The sequence below is a fragment of the Euprymna scolopes genome, chromosome 23, assembly GCF_053919585.1.
Source record: "Euprymna scolopes isolate OS-2025 chromosome 23, ASM5391958v1, whole genome shotgun sequence".
NCBI classification, from domain to species: Eukaryota; Metazoa; Mollusca; class Cephalopoda; order Sepiida; family Sepiolidae; genus Euprymna; species Euprymna scolopes.
The window spans coordinates 87,339,275-87,363,047 of NC_136504.1; the positions used below are offsets into that span (position 1 = coordinate 87,339,275).

General features: G+C 32.1%; 1 protein-coding gene and 1 non-coding gene across 3 annotated transcripts in view; one reads left to right on the forward strand and one right to left on the reverse strand.

Moving 5' to 3' along the window:
* LOC145246045 (armadillo-like helical domain-containing protein 3) overlaps positions 1 to 23,773 on the reverse strand; it is a 148,580-nt gene that overhangs the window by 56,574 nt on the left and 68,233 nt on the right. For both annotated transcript variants that reach the window (XM_080107884.1, XM_080107883.1), the window contains exons 5-11: positions 21,029 to 21,112; positions 16,001 to 16,108; positions 13,666 to 13,758; positions 10,492 to 10,566; positions 7,753 to 7,839; positions 4,518 to 4,574; positions 3,138 to 3,181 (exon numbers count right to left, since the gene is read on the reverse strand). In XM_080107884.1, the coding sequence (XP_079964010.1) occupies positions 3,138 to 3,181; positions 4,518 to 4,574; positions 7,753 to 7,839; positions 10,492 to 10,566; positions 13,666 to 13,758; positions 16,001 to 16,108; positions 21,029 to 21,112 (548 nt within the window). The remainder of the gene's footprint in view (positions 1 to 3,137; positions 3,182 to 4,517; positions 4,575 to 7,752; positions 7,840 to 10,491; positions 10,567 to 13,665; positions 13,759 to 16,000; positions 16,109 to 21,028; positions 21,113 to 23,773) is intronic.
* On the forward strand, positions 7,403 to 7,475 carry Trnah-aug (transfer RNA histidin (anticodon AUG)). The gene has a single exon. It is a non-coding gene; the product is annotated as a tRNA-His (tRNA).

The following is a 23,773-nucleotide window of genomic DNA, read 5'->3' on the forward strand; positions in this document are numbered from 1 at the left end:
CCAAATCCCAAGCATTTTACCTGAACTCTATATTCTTTTCCAGCGATCAAATACATTTGAGGCATCCCAGAATGAGCAACTATCAAAAAGACATATTCTAACAACAGAGATAACTTTGACCGAATTATGAACAATACTACAAATACGCAGATTTGTAATTTTGGCTTTACAAATTTCAAATTAAAATAGGGTGTATTTACAAACTGTTTTACTAATAATCTCAAAAATGCACAGTTTTATTTACAAGCACATTTTGCTTGATGCACATGCTGCATTTAAAAACCAAAACAGTTTTATTTACGAAATATTATCTTTTGTACAATGTGGAGATTCATAAAGTCTTTTAAAAATACAGTTGTTTTACAAAATTTTCTATTGAAGCAAAATGAACAAATGAAACAAATATTTTATGTTTAAATACAAATTCTACATAAAAGGCTGTTGCACAGTGATGTTTTACAATTATTTTTTTTTAATATTGAATTGTATAAAAATATTTTTTTTTGATATTGAATTGTATAAAAATATTTTTTTTTTGATATTGAATTGTATAAAAATATTTTTTTTTTTTATATTGAATTGTATAAAAATATATTTTTTAATATTGAATTGTATAAAAATATATTTTTTAATATTGAATTGTATAAAAATATATTTTTTAATATTGAATTGTATAAAAATATATTTTTTAATATTGAATTGTATAAAAATATATTTTTTAATATTGAATTGTATAAAAATATATATTTTTTTTAATATTGAATTGTATAAAAATATATATTTTTTTTAATATTGAATTGTATAAAAATATTTTTCTTTTTTTGATGTTGAATTGCATAAAAATATATATTTTATTTAATATTGAATTGTATAAAAATATATATTTTTTAATATTGAATTGTATAAAAATATATTTTTTAATATTGAATTGTATAAAAATATATTTTTTAATATTGAATTGTATAAAAATATATTTATTTTAATATTGAATTGTATAAAAATATATTTGTTTTTGATATTGAATTGTATAAAAATATTTTTTTTTTAATATTGAATTGTATAAAAATATTTTTTTTTTAATATTGAATTGTATAAAATTTTTTTTTTTTTTTTGATGTTGAATTGTAGAAAAATATATATATTTTTTTAATATTGAATTGTATAAAAATTTTTTTTTGGATATTGAATTGTAGAAAAATATATTTTTTTAAATATTGAATTCTATTACAAAAGTCTTTTTTTATGTTTCTAAATTTTTGAGATGAGGATTGGTTATTCCTATTATTTAGATTCTTCGGACTACTTTTCTCATCTTGAGCATTATTTTCACGTTTCAGTCAATGTAATCACCGACCTCATACAGGCGTATTTTGTCGAACTCGGAGATTTGGACATAATTTTGAACAGAACTCTTTTCACTTCACAGAGCATGCTATCCCTGTGAATTAAATAAAGGGTTCCGTCCAGATTTCTGAGTTCAACAAATTAAACCTGAAGAAGGTCAGATGTTACATCAACTGAAGCGTTGTGGAAATGACACTGAAGACGAGAACAGTAGTCCAAAGAATACAAGTCTTTTTTTAATACTAGATTTTCTGCGATAAAAATCTTTTTTTACAAACACTAAAATTATAAATCAAAAGTAAGAAAAACAAGTGAAGCATGCACGGTCCCCCGTGAGTGCACAGTGAACGAGGCATAAAAAAATGACTAGGTTCAGCATATTCCCCTCCCCATTTAGCCCCAAAAGTCTCCAAGGCCTTAACATACTTAAATTGAGTTCAGCACCATGCAAAACTGCTAGACATACACAGAAAATTCTGGACAAATACGGTAAAATAGTTCCAAAAATGTAGTGTTTTTATTAGCCCTAAAAGAGCCCTGAAGCACATCCAAGAGTTATCACAAAGTATAGACAAACAAAATTATACAGAAATTAGTAAGTTAATACTTTTCAGAAAATTTTATAAAAATCCAAGGCATCAATTTTTTATAATAAGCACAAAAATGTAAATTTTAGCTATTTTAATCCAAAAGGCACCCCTAGGGAAGCAACCAGAGTTTTTCTAGAAAATTTGTTTTGTTATTCTTTTACTCATATCATGTTTAATGTTTGTGTAAAATTTTAAAAAATTTCAAGCGTAGTTAATTTGAAAATCCTAATGATCCATCGCCTAAAAATGATTTTAATTTTCTTAAAATTATGGTAGCATTGGTAGAAAGAGAAATTATTTCATATATGTTGTATAATACCTGTCGAGAGTTCAATTGTTTCATTTATGTATTTAAATTACCCATCTGAGGGTAGGTAAACTTATTTTTAATATGTGTTGTACTTTACCCGTCCTCGCGATGGTAAAATTATTTCATATACATGCTATGGAGGGTACAATAATTTCATACACGTCTAATACCAGTCCTAGGCTAGGTATCTTTTGCTCGAAATAGTAAATGATACATAGACATTTAAAAACCCTCTCTCCTAAGAATAACAAATATGTTCAAAATCCACTTCAATTTTTTCATTGCTTATACAGTCCCGAGCAATGGAGGGTAGCCCTGCTAGTAATAATAAAAGGGAAGAAACTGAAAACTTCACATTCATTTTTGTATTTCTTAGGTTGTGTTCAATCTGTTTATATCTGTTACACCACTGCATTGGAATTACCTTATATAAATTAGCTTAAGATATTTTATTCAGGTATGTCATGCAAAACAAATTTGGTGGTACATTCCACAAACTTTTGTGGTTATTTCAAATGAAATATCTAACATATTTCTAACCCTCAAGACCAAAGTTAAAAACATTATTTAACATCTTATTTGATTGCGAAAAGTGTTTCATTCAAGATGGGGTCCTGTTTCATATTAAAGGTACTGGTTGAACAAGCGTGATGTCGAAATACTTGAAACAAGTAATCAAGCCAGCACATCACTGATGACTCACCTCTCTAGGTCTCTTTAAGATGAATATTTCCAATTAAATATTGTGTGTGTGAGTGTGACAAGGTGTGGTGGCCTGTAATGGTGCGATTGCACAAAAGAAAAAACTCTTATTATATCATTGTACGATAACAGGATATGTTGCTCGTAAGTGAACTAAGGTGAGGATGGCAAAAAAGAAAATTAATTTTTACCTGTTGAAATCTGTGAGAGATGAGGAGACGACCTGAGCATAACCCTGAATTTGAAAAACAAAACATTGAAAATAAATTTTTAGATTTCATTTTTTTGTTTTTACAATTTCAAAAGTTTTAGTTTCTTCAGTTTTTTTAAATAAAATATTTAAAAAAGTCTATATCGAAATGATTCCAAAATCATTGAATATTTTACATTCATGAAAATTTGTTTATAATAGTCTGTTCCTCAACATATGAGCTTTTATAAATAATATACATACACACACACACATATATATATATATATATATATATATATATTACAGAAGATCAGAACAACATCAGTACCATTGATTTCAAATCCAAACAGAGGGAACCTATAACTAGTGTCATGTGTTGAGATTATGCACGCATGCACACACACGATTGGTAGCCAAAACGCACTGTGCAATAGAGTGAAGCTATCAAAATTGATGTCACCAGAAGTGAATAGGTCAAGTAATTGATCCCCCACAGCTGTTGTTTGAAACACCTGCTAGGAAACAGGTCATATATATATATATATATATATATATATATATATATATAGGTAGAGAAGCACAAGCCAGCAGTCAGAAAGCAACATTAGCACGAGTCCGCTGTTGAATCCACCCCCTTCTGCTTCCCCCTTTGTCTACAGCTTAGGAGTCTGCACACGAGGCAAGAAATAAAATAATATTTTTATATACTCTATCAAACGAATTTTGTTGCAAGTTGTTTTCTGGATGACGAGAAACTACCAGCGTTTAACCCAGCTACATCACATTTGTCTCCACTATCCAAATCTCTTCAGCTTTCATTTATGTCTGCCTTTTTTTTTTTTACAGTGGAAACACACGTTTTTATGACAACACATTGAAGGTAGTCATCTTTGAATTTTTTGAACATGGCACAGGGAGATAACTCAATTTAAAGCGCCAACACTCCTCCCTCCCCATCTTTATTATTAGCTTTTCTTCCTAAAAATCGAACCTTTTGCTCAGTATCATAACAAATTGTTCTTTCGCTGCAAAAAACTACTTAATGAAATTAAGTGAAATTTTTTTTTTTTTTTTTAGAGAACTTCATTCCATAACGGATACGTACAATATAAACTTTTTTTTTTTTTTTTTTATATTTTCATTTTTTAATGTCTTAATTAAACTGTACAAGTACCATTTATTTTTTAGATTATCTACTCTCACTCAGACAATTTATATGATAAATCATTTTTCACTTATCAGTCACAAATCGAATCTAATAAGGAGAATAATATGTTTAATAATTTTACATGAGTTGTCATGTTTTATATTAAACAGATGTTATAATGATGATGATTTCATCCATATTTCTCTAATAAACAAAGAAAATCTTTCTTACCGTCAATGCAAGTTCGTCATCGAGGATGGAGAGTTTCACAATATACGGATTGGCAGACTGAAAAGTAAGGTCAGAACATATCAGATAAACAGCAGAAATTATCAAATCTTAGTATATTAAGTCTTTCTTGGGTTATTTAACGCCAATACCCATTATTTTGATAAAAGTTTGAATCTACAACTAACATGTTTTTAAATGTATTACATTTTTCCAGGTGTCCATGAGGAGAATGAGAGCACATGTCACTAAGGGAGTAAAAATTCACTCTTCTTCATATAAATTCAATTAAAAAAAAAAAATATTGATCAGGATTAAGCATAAAAATGGATGAAATTGACAGAAAATAACGATTTTGTTTTTAAGAATATGAAATCAATACTTTTCATCTACTTTGTATACAATTGAACACTTTGTGGGACAAATACTTGATTGTTAAATAATGTTATATAGTAAGTAAAGACAATTTTCTTTCTATTGCATTTATGTTAATAGCTTTAATAAAGCTATTAAAAGTAAAATAAAATTAAATTAGAAGGAAAATCGTCTTTGCTTACTATATAACATTATTTAACAATCAAGTATATGTCCCACAAGTGTTCAATCAATGACATTTTTAATTTGTTTGTATTAAAGTGTGTAATTTTCAATTGAAAATTTGTTAGCAACTGAATTTTCTATGACCAATTTATAAATTAGCGTCTTCATATTACATGCAATAAAATTGCCAAATGAAATGTTTCACCCTATACTATTAAAAAGATATGGCATTTTTGGAGTTTGTAAGCAAATAAAAACATATGATTGGTTGAGAAAAAAATGGAATTGACAGAGTATACATTACTAAAGCAGTAGTTTTTACAATGTCGTTACATCAGTTAATTTATAAGTTTAAAGGAGGTGTAATTTGTAAATTTAAAGGATGCTTTTTTAACTGTTTTTTTTTTAATGTTTTATCAATTTCAAGAAGATAGCATAATCTAATAACATAAAACGGATTTTAAAAAATTACTTTTTTTAAATTTTTAAACTAAATGTATCCATATCATTTAAACTAAATATGTATCCATATCGTTTTTAAATTGAGTACGTTAAAATCTGGAATGTTAACAATAATTTGTACAAAAATAAATAAATAAAAAAGAATAGCTCTGCGGTCAGTAATTACTATTACTATCTGTATTATTATGCCTTTGTTCATTAGACAAGTCCAAATGTAGGGATTCTCACTCAAAATCAGGATTACAGAATCAGTGGTTTTGAAAGTCGGACTCATAAGAATAATTAATCAAAGTAAAAATAATGAAAGCCAAAGTCAGCTTCTTTAAGTATAACATAAATTAGATTAACAAATATGCTACAATAACAAATAAGAAAAGCACAAATCCTCTAATCTTGAACATCTCAGGCCTGATAAATAAACAAAACTAACAATTAGGACAAGCCCTTTTGTTTATATTACATAATTTTAAAATAAAAGTTTAACAAAGTTGATTTCAGTTCATCAGAATTATCTCCCTTGTAGCAATTTTTTTAGCTTTTACATGTACTACAGGGTACAGGGTAACCCAAAACAAAAATGGCACCCATCCACGGAATTGTTTATAAAATTCACTATCCTTTCAGCAATCCAACCATGTACCTCTGCATTATAAGCACATCTGGTGATGACAGATGGCCTTCTTCAATTCAAGAATAGCTTGAAGATTCTTTGAGATAATCCCACAATGTTATTGGCTTTTTACAATAAAACATAACTAAATATAAGAAAAAGCGAAAAAAAAAAAAAACGGATAACTTTGTCGTCAACAATTACTATTCAGTATGCTTTCGTTCATCAGATGAATTCAACTGTTTTAGGGAAATACTTTCCCTTCAAACCAGGGTTGCAGAATCAGAGGTTTTGAAAGAATAATTAGAATCAAGCTTATAAACTTGAAACTTGATTTGAGTTCATCAAAGTTATCTTTTTTGTAGCAATTTTTTTAGCATTTAAATGTACTACAGGATGAGCCAAAACAAAAATAACACCAATCCATAGAATCATTTATAAAATGCACAATCCTTTTTGCAACATGACCATATTTGGTATAAATAAACATGATTACGAAACAGTCTTTTAGATAACCCAAGAGTTAAAAATCTTGGAGAGAAAGAGGAATAAGGTCAGTTACGTGTGAAGCCCATTTAAGATAATACTCCTATTCATCAGACAGTCACGTAAGTATTTTCACATATCTTTGAATGGCGCTATAACAAAGATTTATGTTTCTGAATTCTTTAGATGAGGATTTATAATTTGTATTATTTGCATTCTTCAGACTATTGTTTTCATCTTGAGTGTTATTTTCACATTTTGTCCAATGTAGAAATGAGAACTGTATTCTGAATAATCCAAATAATATAAAAACAAAAACTGTGGAACATTTATGATTGAAACTTGGTGAACAAGTCAGACATAGAGTGAAGTTTATTTGTGCTAAATATGGTTGGATTGCAGAAAGGATTGTAAATTTTATTAATAATTACATGGCCACCTATATTTAAAATAAGTATATTTTGAATGATTTATCTTGATGATACACTCATTAGCACATTTATCTATACTATTAATAAAATTCTAAATGTTTATGTGTATGTATATATACCAATAAAATTTTCGAACGGATGCACCAAATTGAAAAATTCTTTTTTTCCCTGAAATGTGTGAGTTCCTAGATTGTCCTTATCTATATATGGTTCGTAACGAACAATGCCGAGTCACACAAAAAACCCAAAATAGGGGTTTTGGGGCCGTTTCGTTTTTGTTGAAAAAGTTACCTGCCCATGCCAACAGAATTTAACACTGTCTGTATACAGTCGCGGTAACATCTTTCGGCATACGGACAGAACTTGTGGCGCAATGGATAACGCGTCTGATTATGGATCAGTAGATTCCAGGTTCGAATCCTGGCAAGTTCGTAATAATTTTAACCATCATTTTATCCAACGTTTACTCATTATCCTTACCCTTAGTTAGGGTATTTTTATTTTTTCAGTGATTTTGTTTTGTGCATATGGGAATTTCCCATACTCTTGAGTTCACAGGGTAAGCATTTATGGGAAGACGATGTTGAGTGTACTTGATGTTGAGTGTATTCGATTTTTTGTTTGACTTGCCGTTGTGTGTGCTGATGCGGTGCAGCCGCTAGTTAACAATAAAATTAAAAAAAAAAAGAAAACAACCGTGTTATCTTACCTCATTTTTTCTATATTGCACCAAAAGAGTTAACAGCAACACAGCATCGTGGCCCAGAGTTTGACGATAAATTGAATTACCAAGAATCTAAAGAATATGAAAATATCATAATTTTTCTAATGTAACACAAGAAATTGCATATAAAATGTTCAAGACAATCTTCTCGCTATGCCCTCTGATAAGGATAAACCAAATTGAAATAGCGTTCCTTATCATCTCTGTTCAGGAAAAAACTGAATTACTGTGATTCTATAAGGCAGCCATATTTCCATCAGATTTAAGATTATGATATGACTTCTCAGAAAGTAATGTTTGATAGTAGAAAGTAGTTCTCCAGAAAGAAAAAAGTAAGAATTAATCTATTTCTCTCTCTACTTCAAAGTATGGGTCAGCATACACATCTTTCAAACACTCACGTGAGTCTCCGCCATACTCCAAAAGAGGGGGAAGGAGTTGGGATACATAAGCAGAAAATGAAGCCCACAAAGTAATAAACCCACAAACTTGAAATAAGTTGTTTTGATTTTCTGATTTTAATATGTAGACTGCTACACACAGGACATGCATTGACAGCTGAAGAGAGAAACAGAATGAATAATACCATGAAAACTATGTTTGTTCCTTCTGTGATTAGAAGTAGAGATAAGTGATGGGGTGATTCTAATATTTTTCCCCGATTCTGATACAATTACCAATTTTGTTCTAAATTCCGATACAATCATTAATTCTGATTTTTTTAAAACCTCTAAATATTTGTTAATTTTTATTTTTTTCGTTTCTAAAAGACTTATGTAATACATGCATATATTTTTGCAAATGTAAATAATACATTTATGGTGATATCTATTGATTTTAGTGATTATTTAAAATCAATAAATATTATTTTATTACCAGTGCAAATAGAAATAAAATCAATAACACACAATCACTAATTTCTTTTTTGTCTGGTTTATGTGTGGCCTGTCTTTATGTGTGCGCGAAAGTTGTTTCACAATTTAACAAAAGAATAAAATGACTGACTTGTTTACAAACAAAATGCAAAAATTCATTCATTTTTTCATTATATTTTCATGATTTCCATCAATTTCATGATCAAGTCACTTTGCTAAATGATGTTGTTAAAATGAGAATACATATTTTAAATAGAATAAATATCAGAACAAGCTATTATGTAATTTTGATTATATAATAACAGTTAATGGACTACAAAAACTGATAAAATGGTTGGACAAAAACCTTACCGGTTGCATTTTCAACTCATCCATAAAAGATTCAGTGCACTGTTGTTTAGATCAAGCATGTTAAACATGCAGAGCGGGATCTGCATGCAAGCCTTTGCAAGTTCACTATGCAACGTAAGTAAATATTTTAAAATAATTTTATCAAGCAACATTAATTTTACACACATCAGTGACTGAACTTTTTATCAGTTTTTGTCGTCCATTAACTGTTATTATATAATCAAAATTACATAATAGCTTGTTCTGATGTTTCAAAACAAGGGTGACAGAGTTTAGAGTCTGAAATTCTACCTTTAAGCCAATCTCTACTAATAAGTGTTTCTGAATTTTTGGAGATAAAGATTGGTTATTCATATTATTTGAAATCATTGGATTACTGTCCTCGACCAAAAAATACAATTGGGAATTATTTAGAACCTTTATCCAGTCATGGCTGACGAAAAGAGAGCATGCAGAGCACCGTAAAGTAAATAAAGGGTTCAATTCAGAATTACGTCCAAATTCCCGAGTTCAACAAGATACAACCTGAAGAAGGTTGGAGGTTACATCGACTGAAACGCCATGAAAATGACATTCAAGATGAGAAAAGTAGTCTAATGAATCCAAATAATACGAATAATAACTGTATTGTCTTTTTTGTAGGTGTTATTTGTTTATTTTGCCTGCAATACTTCTTTTTTTTTTTTTTTTTTTTTTACCCCAAACAAGGCACAGTGCTACTTTGATGTAGGGGGCTACAATCAGGGACATAAGCTACAGGGGTACTATGTAAGGAATTGAGCAGCAAGATGTCTGTTCACATTACACTTGAACTTCTGTATGTCAGTACAGTTGGGGAAGCAGGGACCCAGAAGAGAGTTCCAAAATCTAGCAGTTCTGGGGAAGAAACTACTGGAGTAGAAAGCTCTCTTACATCTAGGGATCTCTACTGTGTAGGGGTGGGATTTTGCTGTTTGAAGGGGTACAAGTGCTTGCAGTTTGACGGAGCATTCACCATTAAAATACTTATAGAACAGGCAGAGGGATGCAACATTTCGTCGACAGGACAGAGGCAGAAGCTTAGATGACTGTTCAGGATCTATCAGATTGGCGACTCTCTTTTAAACTCTGTCTAGGAGCGAGAGACAAGTAGCAGATGCACCAGCCCAAAAGTGATAACAATACTCCATACATGAGCGAATGGTGGCCTTATAAAGGTACAGGATACTTTCAGACATTAGTAGATTTCTAGTACAGTAGAGAGAGCCTACCTTCTTCACAGCGGTCCTGGCAATGCTCTCAATGTAACTGTTCCAACTCATGTTCCCTGTGAACGTTAGGCCGAGGAGTTTAAAAAAGTACTTTTGAACAGAAAATACTAAATGTTAAAAAGATTATTTTGTAGGAATGCAAACATCATTTTGGGTGAGTATGATATATTAAGACTTGAGGATGATAAGTAAATAAATATATATATATATATATATATATATATATATATATATATGAATATACATACCTGAACCAAAGATTCAAATACACAATTAATAAGAATATATTCCAGCATTGTGTTTTGACTGATATTATCAGTAGCCTGAAAAGAATGAAAATAAAAATTAATATTTATGACAAGTGTAAGTAGATTTTACAAAAAAAAATAAACTAGAAATATCCAGGAATGTTAAAAAAGAAATGAAAAAAAGAAAACAGAGACTTTGAATGATTGTAAATAAATTCATATGGTTATTTTTGCATGACTTCACCCAAATTTTCTATACTGATGGATTGAGACCGAGATGATACAACTGTTTATGGCTACAAGAAAGTAGAAAGCAAATCTTAGGTTTATTTTCAGCAGCCTTGTTAGCTTTGCTTCCCTTATTTTGTTTTTTTAGACCTCACATTCCATGAGCAATGTTTCTGGCAAAGAAGGAAGAATTGCTGTTTTCTGAGTTGGAATCTATCCACCAAACACTTATTATTGGCTAGTTTCTGGCTTTGAAGTAGTATTTTTTTAAAGCTATTTACATCAAATGGCTCCATGCTTTGTCCGGAGCAATTTCTATTAAAAACAAGTGAAGCATGGTCCCCCCCCATGAGTGCTCAGTGAACAAGGCATAAAAAAATTACTAATTTTGCTCCCCCCGCCCCATTTAGCCCCAAAAGTTTCCAGGGAACATCAAATCCTGGTGAAAATTAACAAACAGAGCTGTTTTAGGTCTTAACATACATAAATTTGAGTTCTGCACCATGCAAAAAAAGAAATGACTAAGTCCATAATTTGTCCCTCCCATTTAGCTCCAAAAGTCCCCAAAGCCTTAACATATTAAAATTTTAGTTCAGCACCATGCAAAACTGCTAAATAGACATACACAGAAATTTTTAGACAAATATGGTAAAATAGTTCCAAAACTGGTGTGTTTTTAATAGCCCTAAAATAGCCCCTGGGGCACACCCAAGAGTTATTACAAAGTATAGACAAATAAAATTATATAGAAATCAGTTAGTTACTTTTCAGAAAGTTTTATAAAAATCCAAGGCATCAATTTTTTTTAATAAGCACAAAAGTGTCAATTTTAGCCATTTTACGAAAGGCACCTCTAGGGGATCAACCAGAATTTTCCCAGAAAATCCTTTCGGTTACTTTTTTACTCATATAATGTTTAATGTTTGTGCAAAATTTCAAAAAATTCCAAGGCATAGTTATTGAGAGAAGTGTGGACAGACAAACAGACAAGGGTGAATTTACAGGCCCACCCTCGTTTTGTCGAGGGGTCAATAAAACATCTAAACTCATTGGTGATCAAGATCTTGCTGGTTTTCACTATTCTGGTCTGAAGCATGTGGTGCAACAAGGAAACAAATGTCTTATTATTTAGACAACTCTAAAACTATGAACCTCTCTTTTCACCATCATTCAGATTATTGTTTGGTTCCAGCTTAAAGAAATAGCTTTCTCCTTGAGGAACTCCTTGTTTTGATAAACTCGGAGGATTAACTTTCGCTCCAAATCTAAAATGAAAGACTTTATATCCAATCTGTTTTCAAGATTACTGGAAAAATGATTAAATCATCTTAACACTCCAGAAAGTGTGTTTCCTGACACAATTGTCTACCTGAATATGAGTCAGATATATTCTAAGGATGGAGCACAGCTCCCACATCAGGACAATCGTCAGTCGAATCATGTTTTCTTGGCTTGAGAAAGTACAAAATTAGCTCCAGGAATGAATTTCTCTTCTCTACAAGCCCTTTCTGACATGTTGCTCGTCTTTCTACACTAGTTACTTCTATCAAAGGTGCTTGACTAAACTCCAATCTCAGATTTCTCCTTCTAAGTCATTTACAGCAAGAACATGTCCTTTTACAATCACAAAAAAAAAATTTTCTTCCTTCCTGTAACTAACATCGAACAGAATTTTCATGAAGAGAATTTCTTTTCAAGTAAATATTGCCAAAAGATAGATTCCTTGAAGACTACAACATGGTCATTTTACAAGTCAAATGTCAATAAAGACTTGTAATAAACCATCCTCATAAATAATAAAATTTTATGCATTTCACTATTTTCAATCCTCTCATAATATTCATCATTATTCAACTGACAATTTATTCATCTCATTAAGCTTATACTCATGTGACTTTTAACCTTGATATTTGGTGATTCATCTATAATATAAATCTCACCTGTCTATTTAAATGTACGTATGTAAGTATGTATGTAGGTTTGTATCTCTGCCTAAAACTTTCGACAGAGGTGACGGATTTCCAAGAGATCAGTATAGTTTTGAAACTCGAACTTTCGGACGACAAATATCAAAAATGACTAAAAACATTAATTTCTTTAACCTCAACTGGGCACTTTTCTACAGGGTCACTTTTTTTGCCGATATTTTCAAAAGTCATCCCCTCTTTTCAATTGACTAGCCTTAATTTAAACCTTTGCCACTTCTGGTTTGGAGATGGACGCAACAGCAAAGATGTCAGGTTTTTTTTCACATATTTTTTCCTCCTTCGCGGTACAGGTTCGAGTCTGCCTGCCTACTACCATTTTTTTTTTTTTTTTTTTGCTCAACACATACCAAATACCCGAGCAATGCCGGGCACTCAGGCTAGTTAGTAAAAAAAAAAAAAAAGATGGATTTAGTTATGTGACCTAGAAGGATTTGAAGTTAAATGAGTTGTGCCTTAGAACTTGAAGACTACAACGTGATCATTTTACAAGTCAAATGTCAATAAAGACTTGTAATAAACTATCCTGATGAATAATAAAATAGCAGAAATGGATCAGATAAAAAGAGGCATTTAATCCATCCAACATATGCAAGCGTGTAAAACAGACATTAAATTGAATATGATGATAATGTGTTCTCTTAATGATCACCAAGAACAACCCCTAGATGAGGTACGCAAACAATGATTTAGCCTCAGTCCACACATCCACATCTGACATTAGCCGGCAACATAATATGGATTAAAACTTGATTAAAATAAAAAGAACTGAATGTTTACATTAGGTTATTTCAAAGATGTCTATGTAATATTGGCTATATACTGATACTTCTACAAGGATTTCAAATGTTGATCTTCCAAAGATGCACAGCAATTTTCACTTCCAAGACTGATGCAGTACAAGTATCCAATCCAACCCCAACTACTCCAACCTGAAAGTATTCAAATTAGTAGAACTTACTGTGGCAAGAACAAGCAGGAGTTTCAAGGACAGCTGTTTCAGACTTATGGAGAATTCTCCTGTTAAGAAGTTATTCAGACAATCAATCAACGACTGAAAATAAAAGAACAAAAATAAGTCCCGATAAAATCAAACAAAATGAATAGATGAAGGGAAAAAAGGACACAAACAATATAATCAAACAAAATCATGTTTCAACATGATTTCGTTTGATTGTATTGCTTTGTGTCCTTTTTTTAAGAAAAAAATTAATTTTAAATCATGTTGAAAACAGCAGAAAAAAAATATTTTACCATAAACCCTTGGTCCCTCCTATAATAAATGACTTTACAACTAACACTAAGTCTGCATGACAAGGCCTCTTCTAAAAGACCAATCTTAATCAGTGACCCTAAGTTTCAGTGTTAAGTTACCCTTTTAAGCAACTCCCGTAACCCAATTATTAACTCCAAGTAACAAACCACTTCCCAATTTAGTCTAAGAAATAAACAAAAAAAACTAAAAAAACATGGCTGTTAGCAAGAGAAGAAACCTCCAAGAATGGATGTGAGGTCAGGGAAATAGGAACTAAGTCTTATACCTCTTTATTGTTTGAGGTTAGACAAAATTAATATTTCCAGAAAGAGTAGAAAAGAAATAAGGAAGTAAAATAAAATGAGAAGAAGAGAAAAAAGAAAACTAGAAAAAAAGAAAAAGAAAAATCTGGAAAAGTAAGGAAAAGAAGGAAAATTGAGTCAAAACAGAAATCAGACTTCTTTATGGAAAAAAAAGCAGATTCAACTCAATTCAGAAAATCTAACTCGTTCCAAATTAAAAAAAAAAAAAAAGCAGAATTTAACTTTTTATTGTTCTTTTACTTTTGTTTACTTCAAACAAGGCATATTGTCACTTCGACGTAATATAACGAAGTGATGCACACTTATGTCACATTACGCATATGGGTGTGTGTGAGAAAATCAGCAGCTGCCGTAAGATAGCTGACTAACAAAAATATTAGCAGCAGCAGGTGTCTTAGCACATATGCAAATTAAGCAAGTGTGCACACGCTGCAGTCATGGGAAGAAAAAGGAGAGAAAAAGCAAAAAGGACAGCACATGGTTGAGCAAAGGCAGCAGTCGGCTGTATTTTGACACTTGGGCGGCGAGAGAGAAAATGTGCCGCATAGTGAAAAAAGTGGAAAGGCAAGCAATGACAAAGACACGTGCATGAAAGAGGATTCTGACAGGCATGTTTGACGCATGAGTGAAACACAGTGAAGTGCGTTGTCAGAAATTAATGCAAAAAATGCTTTTTGTATTCACCTACAAAAAATGCTGAGTCATATTTTGTACGTCCTTCCTTGTTTGTTTGTTCCTGCGATGGCTCAAGACAACATGTGGGCCCAAGTGATCTGATATGTAGCGACACGGTTAAAGTGTAATGGCCACGTTACATTAAGGGGTTTCTATTTGGAACCATGTCTATTGCGGATGAGATAAGCGAGATGTCTGTTCACATTACATTTAAACTTCTGTGTGTTAGTACAGGGAGGAAATTCCAAAGTCTAGCAGTCAGATGGAAGAAGCTATTAGAGCAAAAAGCTCTCCAGCATCTAGAGACTTCTACAGCGAAGGAATGGAACTTTGCTTCTAAACAGGTTTGTTGGGTGTATATACGTTGAGGAATTATAAGTACGAGTTCGTCAGAACACATCCATTAAAATATTTGTAAAAGAAACACAGCGATTCAACATTACAACAATGGGACAGGAATTGAAGCTTGGTTGATAGTGCTAGACTTATTAGATTGGAGACTCTTTTTCGGACCCTGTCTAAAAGGAAGAGACTAGTGGTGAATGCACCAGCCAAGATGTGGCAACAATACTCCATGGATGGGCAAATGATGGCCTTACAGACACACAGAATACTCTCAGGTGTAAATACTTTTCTAGTACAGTAGAGGGAGCCGATCTTCTATACAGCAGCCTTAATGTCATCAATGTATTTGTTCCAATTCATGTTGCCTCTGAATGTTAAGCTAAGGAGTTTGAATAATGAGCTCTCAAGTAGGGTGTTATTAGTCATGACTATCAGTGGTTAAGAAGGTCTCTTGTAATTATTAAAGGAAAGATTATTCTTAGTAGCATTAAATTTTAACATTCATTTACGGCCCCATTCCACTACAGACTGAAAGTCATTTTCTAAAACTTCCACTTTTTGTTAATTACAAAAAAGTGAAGATCTCACATCACTGTTACTTGGAGGTTAACACACAAAGACACTCAAAGGTTATTTCCTTTGAACATCTGGAAGTGCCCTAAATTTTCTTACACTGAGTCCTTCAAAATAACACTTACCTGCATGAGGGGCTCGGCCATATCAAAGCCGATAAGGATGTTGATGACATCAAATCCATAATTGTTCAGACTTTTGCGGAAAACCCCCCGGATCAAAGCACACAAAGTCTGCAAAAATACAATGAACAAAAAACTTCAGAAATAAAAAAAGAAAAATCAACCAAAAATGCACAAACTCTCACATGCATAAGATAACATGAGATGAAAGTGTTGTATCTGTTCATTATTTCTATGAATAGGATTAATTAAAAGTATTGCAAAATTATTCTGTTCAGGAAATTCGTTTTACCAATCATGGGGCAGGTACTGTTCTAGTATCTTTAAAAAGTTAGGTATATTCATGTTTATATATTTCTATGTACAGAATTCACCCCTAAACTAATTAACTGATCATTATGAATTTTGGGACACAGCTACTAGGTGTAAGGAACCAAAATGTAGGCTATATTTAACTAATTGTTCTATGCAGAAAAGAGTAATAATAGCTCTTTATAAAAATTCAAATACCTCTGATATTTTTTAAAATGTTAACAATAATTATTAGATATCTATAAATATAAAAGTGAAAATGTATGTCTGCTTGTATGTGTGTTCACTTTTTCTGTATGTCTACAAAAGGCTTTTTTCAGAGAAGCGGTCGGTCGGTCGGTTCACAACTTTTAAAAACTTTTTATATCACATATAAATCGTAATATCTCAGAGTTAACAACGAAGCTCGCCTGTCTATTTAATTTGCTCAATTTCGGGAAGATAAATATTCAACATCTGTCGCTCGCCGCATGTGGGTTAGTCTTTTTCCTATAACATCTTGGGAAAATAAAAATCCGCAGTAAATGAAATACTATCACGCAGTCAAACTTGACCTCATTAACTCATTAAAACGGGCACCTGCCGAATCCAAGTAATTAAATAAATTCAAACGTGTTTCCGTTAGCATCTCGCGGTGGGGCAATGGTTAACGTCGCACTTTTTTTTTCACACTTTAATTTACAACTTTGCCTCAACGGTTCGGGTTCGATCCTCATACTTACCTACCAAAACATTTTTTTTTTTTACCCCCACCCCCGGAGTTTCCACACACACCTCCAAACACCCGGGCAACGCCAGGTACCCTTCGCTAGTCTAATATATAAAAGGCAAAAATGGGCGCAAGCATTTGTGCATATCCACAAAAGGTTTTTGGGGGTTCTTGCGTCAGTCAGATTCTGGGAGAAGTTTTCTTATACTTCTTAGATAGTAATATCTCAGATTCGCAAACAGACATCGTCTCTATCTTTTTTTTTGATTGAGTTTTAAAAAATTTCCTCCGTGCTGTCATTTTCAGTGTTTGTTTGTCTTTTTTGTATAAATAAAGCGAAACTATTCAAACACAACTGCCAACGCCTGACCTTCCAGCCAGGTAGTATCTGTTCTGTAATTGGTCCTTGGTCAGTGTAGGAGAAACCCTTCATACTGAGACACTTACTATTTGTTTGGATACTGCCAGAGTGCCCCCTTTTTGGGGGGAGTTGCTTTTCTCCCACATTAAAAACAACCTTCGTGAGAGGTTTAAAAGCAATGCCATTTCTGTAAGTCATCTTTTCGATCAACTACATTAAATTTGAACGTTTTACACTTCCAGTCACGTCATGGAGTAGGGGTAAGACATCAGATTTTCTTTCACTTTCTTTTCCACCTTTGTGTCATGCGTTCGAGCCTTCCTGTCTACTACCACTTTTTTTTTTTTTTATATTATAAAATAGATGTACTTACAAGTTGCCTTCAATAAATTTCAAAACCTTTTTGTACAGTCATTCAAAATTGTTATACACTCTTAAAAATTCAGTAAGTTATTGCTATACATCTTATGAGATGACTGACCAATTTTTATGATTTCAGGTTCAAATGAACAGCTAAAGCAAGAATTGGAATACACCTTACTAAAGCTGGATTCTCGCAACTGGTGAATTTCAAATATGTAATCTGGTCGTGATGACACTTTAGAAGAACATGTAATAAAATTTTATTTTAAACTTGGAAAAAATGTCACAGAAACGTATGAAATGCTTTTTTGGACCATCTTGCATGAATCGAGCATAAGTTTTGGAGTGGCATAAGAGATTCAAGGAATGCAGGGAGTCTGTGAGAGATGATGAGAAGTGTGGGAGGAGTAAGGAAATCAGAAAACCAGAGTTGATTGGCCAAATAAAGAATTTCATGGATAAGGACAGTAGTGTGTCTATAGAGACAATAAGTGCACAGACTGATGCCAGTGTGGGAACTGTACTCACAATTATTCGTGAGGAACTGAAGATGCAGAAGATTCGTGCATAGTTTGTCTTAAGGGTGCTCAGAAAAGATCGGACTATTTGACCAAGATGACCATCAAAACAGTTTGTCACCTTTCCTATAAGTCCAGATATTGCTCCCTGTGACTTTTTGTTATTCTCTAAGCCCAACGAAAACTTTAGAAGCTGTCGTTATGAGACAATTCAGGAAATGAAAGAGGCTGTGACAAAGGTTATTGACACTTACACAAGAGGACTTCCATGGGGTCTTCCAGAAGTTGTTGGAATGGTACAACAAATGCATTGCAGCCGGAGGAGATTACTTCAAAGGAGACTACAGTTTTATGTGTGTACTATAAATAAAAGTGCCCATATAAAAAAGGTCTGGAAACTTATTGAAGGCACCTCATATTTTATACTTTCTATTTTGATTTATTAACTGTCATTTTTTATTTTTTTTGCTTTTAATAAATTCTATTTTTATATTTTAATAAATTCTATTTTTTAAATCAAATTTTGAAAATTAATTTTAATTATTATGATATTGTCTTGTAATTAAATTACTAATTGAACCAAATTGTTATAAAACTATTACTAATTTTGGTATGGTAGTACTTTTTTTAATCTCTATAAAACTATTGGTGATAAATAGCTTTTAAAAGTGTTAATGTTGTAATACATTTTTAAATTAATTTTTTAGATGATGATGAAATATTTTTTTAGTTTTTTAAATGTTATAAATTATACTTTATTTGTACTTACATACACATGCAATGTTCTGATCAGATAATCATAGAAATAGAGAAGATATTAACAGGCAAATGCAAACAGGTCAATGTTTCCCAAATTATTCTTTTTTAAAATAAAATTATTCTTTTTTTAAATAAAATTTTGAAATTTAAATTCATTTTTTAGTTTTGTTTTTTTAATTAAGTATTTTAAATAAATAAGTACTTCAATGATTTTTATTTTTTAAACTTAACAAATCATGATTATTTCTTCTTTACAAGCACACAATATCAGATTTTATAAATGGAAATGAAAATCCAAACGTTAACAAAATGGATAAGAGTTATTTCCCTTGAACTGTGAAGATTATTTTTGTGTGCAGTCATGCAGTATGGGAATACAATATGACTTCTAATGAGTGTGATTTCAAGTATTAAGAGCACTGCAGAACTGCAACGAAATTCCATATTTATTTAATAGAAAAGGCATAAATGCAGGTAGGCAATTTGAGGTTATTTAATGTCATAATTTTAGAAAAAGTGTTTATGCTTCAAGTTCTTTATATTTGTAAATATATATTCATGGTGTTTGGTTTGGTTTGGTTGTTTTGAAAAGAAAATTGTTTCTGCAGAACATGATTAAAGTTTTGCCAAGGAAAAGCAAAAACACAATAACATCAATGTTTGGTGCATTTTAGGCCAGGAAGCCAGTATCTTCAGACAGCCTGCTCTGATAGCACCACGGTAAGTAGGCAGGGAGGGGGTGGGGTCAGTCAATGAGCCAAAAAACAAAAAAAAAATAAATAGTGAAAAAAAAAATAATCGTGAAAAGAATTTTTGAGAATGCCAGACACATGCAGCAAGTAACTTCTATTCTTTAATGTTTATAGAAAAGATGAAATTCTTATAACGTCTGTAGAGAATGACAGTTGAAAGTAAACCAATTTAAAAGAAAAATCAGCAATTAGTTATTTCTCTTGTAATCTCTGTATTAATAAACTTATTAGAAAAAATAGTGTATGCCTATGCATTTCTCACCAATACGTAACTTTGATAAATAAACATTGAATTAAATTTTTATTTTTTCTATTAATTGAAGATTTCTTCAAATCAAGAATTAAATAATGGAAAACTAAAACGATTTCTTTTTTTAACATTCTGTCTAACAAAAGAATTTCTTTATTTCTCTAAATCTTCAACCCGGTAACACTGGATGAATACAACTATAATTGATTAAAGTATAATTTTGAAAAATATTATTTAGCGAAAATTCTGACACCATGACCACCATCATCACAGTAATGAGAGCCGGGTTCTTGTCCAGAATTCCCTCTATATTAAAAAGCAAAAATAAAGAAAAATCTGTATGATGTACATACCTATGATGAAACGAAAACATCATATTTTTAAAAAGTATGTAATTGATCAAATCGTATTATTTTTAAATAAGAAAATCAAATTTTATGAATATCCAAGAAGTGACCGTCTCACAGGTCATTTAAAAAGAAAATATCAAAAAACAAAGAAAGATAAGTCAACAATAGTTCAAACTTACTAAATTCATGTTGTAATGCCTACAAATTCCCATTAATTGCTTAAAAATGAGTTCTTTATCAAAATAAAATTACTTGATTAATTTACATGATTTTTGGAATATAATATTTTCGTTTTGTGACGGGCATGTATATCATACAGTTTTTTTTTGGTTTTTTATTTGCATTTAATATAAGGAACCTTCTCTAAACTTATTCCATCCACTCCTAATTCTTGCAGTAACACTAGGAATAGCTTCTCAGACGAATATTAATAAAAAATATTCTGTGGACACTTTTTCTTAAAACTGAACTTTTATTAGCTATATAATATGTTATGCATTAAATTTATTTGTAATTTCATTTCAAATAAAAATGAAGTATTTATTTACTATAGCTTTAAAAAGTATATATATATATATATATATATATATATACACACACACACACGTTTTATAAAAAATTTGGAATGAATTTCGGTGATTTTTCAGAACTACTCACATGAATTGCATTGACAATTCGGATGGGGCTCGCCTGTTGTCTTAACGTCTCCACACATTTGTAAAACCACAAGTTTATATTTTCCTGAAAAAAAAATATTAATAAAATCTTAAGTATAACAAAGTTAATGAATAGCGACAAATATTTTGTATTAATTGTTGAGTATCAGTTGAGAAAGTGATCTTGCTAAAACAGATTGGAAATAAAATAAGGAATGCATCTGATCATTAAAATAAAGACAATGCAAGTCTCCTAAGCAGAAGTGGATGTGTTGTCATGTGTAGTGTATTTGTATAAGCACATACGACGAGAAGTGTAGCGACATGAAGCTGCATCAATGCAAGAAAATGCAAGAAAAGGCCCAACAGTGTGATATTATTATGGGGTTAGATGGTAATAAATGAAAAGGAACACAGGATTTTTAGGCACAAAACATGTATTCACATAAATTACAGGCAAAGTGAGTTGAGTAATACCATACCTCAACGGTAGGACGTTTGCACACGACCAGCTTGGTCGCATGCCAATCTCAGACTGCCGGGCACCGGTCTTGTTAGAGGAAGTGACGTCATGAGAGTCCATTAATCCCATGGAGGAGCGTCTCCAACAACCCCCTCCCAAGCTTTTTGTTCATAAAAGCTGTCAGTACCTCTCCCTTTTGGGCTTTACTATCAATTGCTCGGTAACCTTTCTCTTACGGAACAACCGCCGTAGTTCAGGTGTTGGTTGAGAACGTTCAAGATTAAAAGTTTCAAAGACAGTGTCTATCGGCTCATTTTTCAATGGTGGACTGTCTCTGGCTTCAACTGATCGACATCTTCTTAGTTGGTTCTGGTGACGTTTGTGGGTATATGTTGGTCCTTGGATGATATATATTATGTCACCGACTCTCTTAGTAATTGTACCCACCTCCCAGAATGATGTGCTGTTTTTATAACTTTTGAAAAACACTTTTTCACCTGGTATGAAACGTTTACTGGGTACATAAGTGATCACTAATGGCCTTGACTGTTTGGGTAAAAGTTTGTCAAAAACGGATCTCACTTTACGTGCAAACATCGTTTCTGCAGATGAGACTGCTGTTGGTGTGTTCGGATTGGGTGTAATCCTATACACGTGTAGAAATTGTTGAATGCTTCATCTGTTGAGGGGGGGGGGGCTCTTGAACCTTCTTCAGTGCTCTTTTAAGGGTGTCCACGAAGCGTTCCACTTGCCCATTTGACCACGGATGGTATTGGGGAGTGGTTATATGATTAATTTGGAACGTATCACAAAAACTTTTGAACTCAGCAGACGTAAACTGGGTTCCATTATCACTTACGATGCAATCGACTACACCGAAATGTGCGAACAGTTCATGTAAGAAATTTATAATTGTTCCAGTTGTTGGTCTTCTGCACCTCAATACCTCAGGCCACTTGGTGAAACTATCGACTATGATTAAGTAATAATTGTCCTCAAGTGGACCCACAAAATCAATGTGCACCCTAGACCATGGTTGGTCAGTCTTCGACCAATGTTTAAACGTAATCGGTGGTGATTTAGCCACAAGGGCACAGCCTGTGCACAAGTCTATCCTCTCATTGATGTCCTTGTCCATATTAGGTCAGTAGACATAGCTCCTCATAAAACTCTTTATACGATTTTTCTCAGGATGTCCTGTGTGAAAATCCCGTAGAATTAATTTTTGTAGACATTTGGGAATCCCCACTCTTTAACGATATAGTAAAACCTCATTGCAAAGCGAAAATACTTCCGGAACATCGCCCTTTGTGGCGATTTTATTTTTCATGTCACAGATGAAGTCATCCTTGTCTGCTTCCCTTAATCTTCGGTAGCGACACAGGGAGTTCTGATTGCGTTGCCCATCATTTTTATTTCTCTGTCCGTCCGAAGAGTGGCAATGATGGAATCTTCAAATAGATCCCTTTTCAATGATAGATAGGCTATCCGCATGGCAAATTTGTTTCGAAGACAAGTACTCCAGGGTGAAATCATAATTTAGTAATAATGTACCTCATCTCAACAGTCTATTAGCCATATATGTCGGAGACCCTTTTTTGGAACCAAAAATCGTGAGTAACGGCTTATGATCCGTCTGCAATGTAAATTTTCTGTCGTGTAAATATCTATGAAACTTTGTCACAGCGAATATAATACTCAAGGCTTCTTTTTCAATTTGAGAGTACTGTATTTCCGCCTTTAGTAGCATTCTAAATGCATGTGCGATCAGTTTCCTGGTACCGTCAGGCATTATATGAAGTATGCAAGCTCCCACACCAAATGAGCCTGCATCACACGCTACTATTATTCTCAACCTTGGGTCATAGTGTGTCAAAAAAAGATCTGAAGTTAACATCTCTTTGATCTTCTCAAACACCTTCTGACATTCTGGCATCCAGTCCCAGGATTTCTCTTTCTTCAGCAGTTCATTTCAATTTAAATATAGAGACAAAAAAGTTAACTTACAATTTAGTCGACAACTTTGCCATGTGTTCGTTTCTGTTTTTTTTGTTTGTTTGTTTTTAGGATTTTGTTTTTAGCACGTAATTGCCAGCCGACTTCTTAGCTCGTCAATTAGAATTTCATTCTTTTTTCTTTTTTGTGGAGTTAAACCGTGTGAAAGTCGAATCTCACATCGCCAGTTGTTATGGGGTTAAATAGTAATAAACAAAAAGGAACACAGGATTTTTAGAAACAAAACATGTATTCACATAGATTACAGACAAAGTAATACCATTTCTC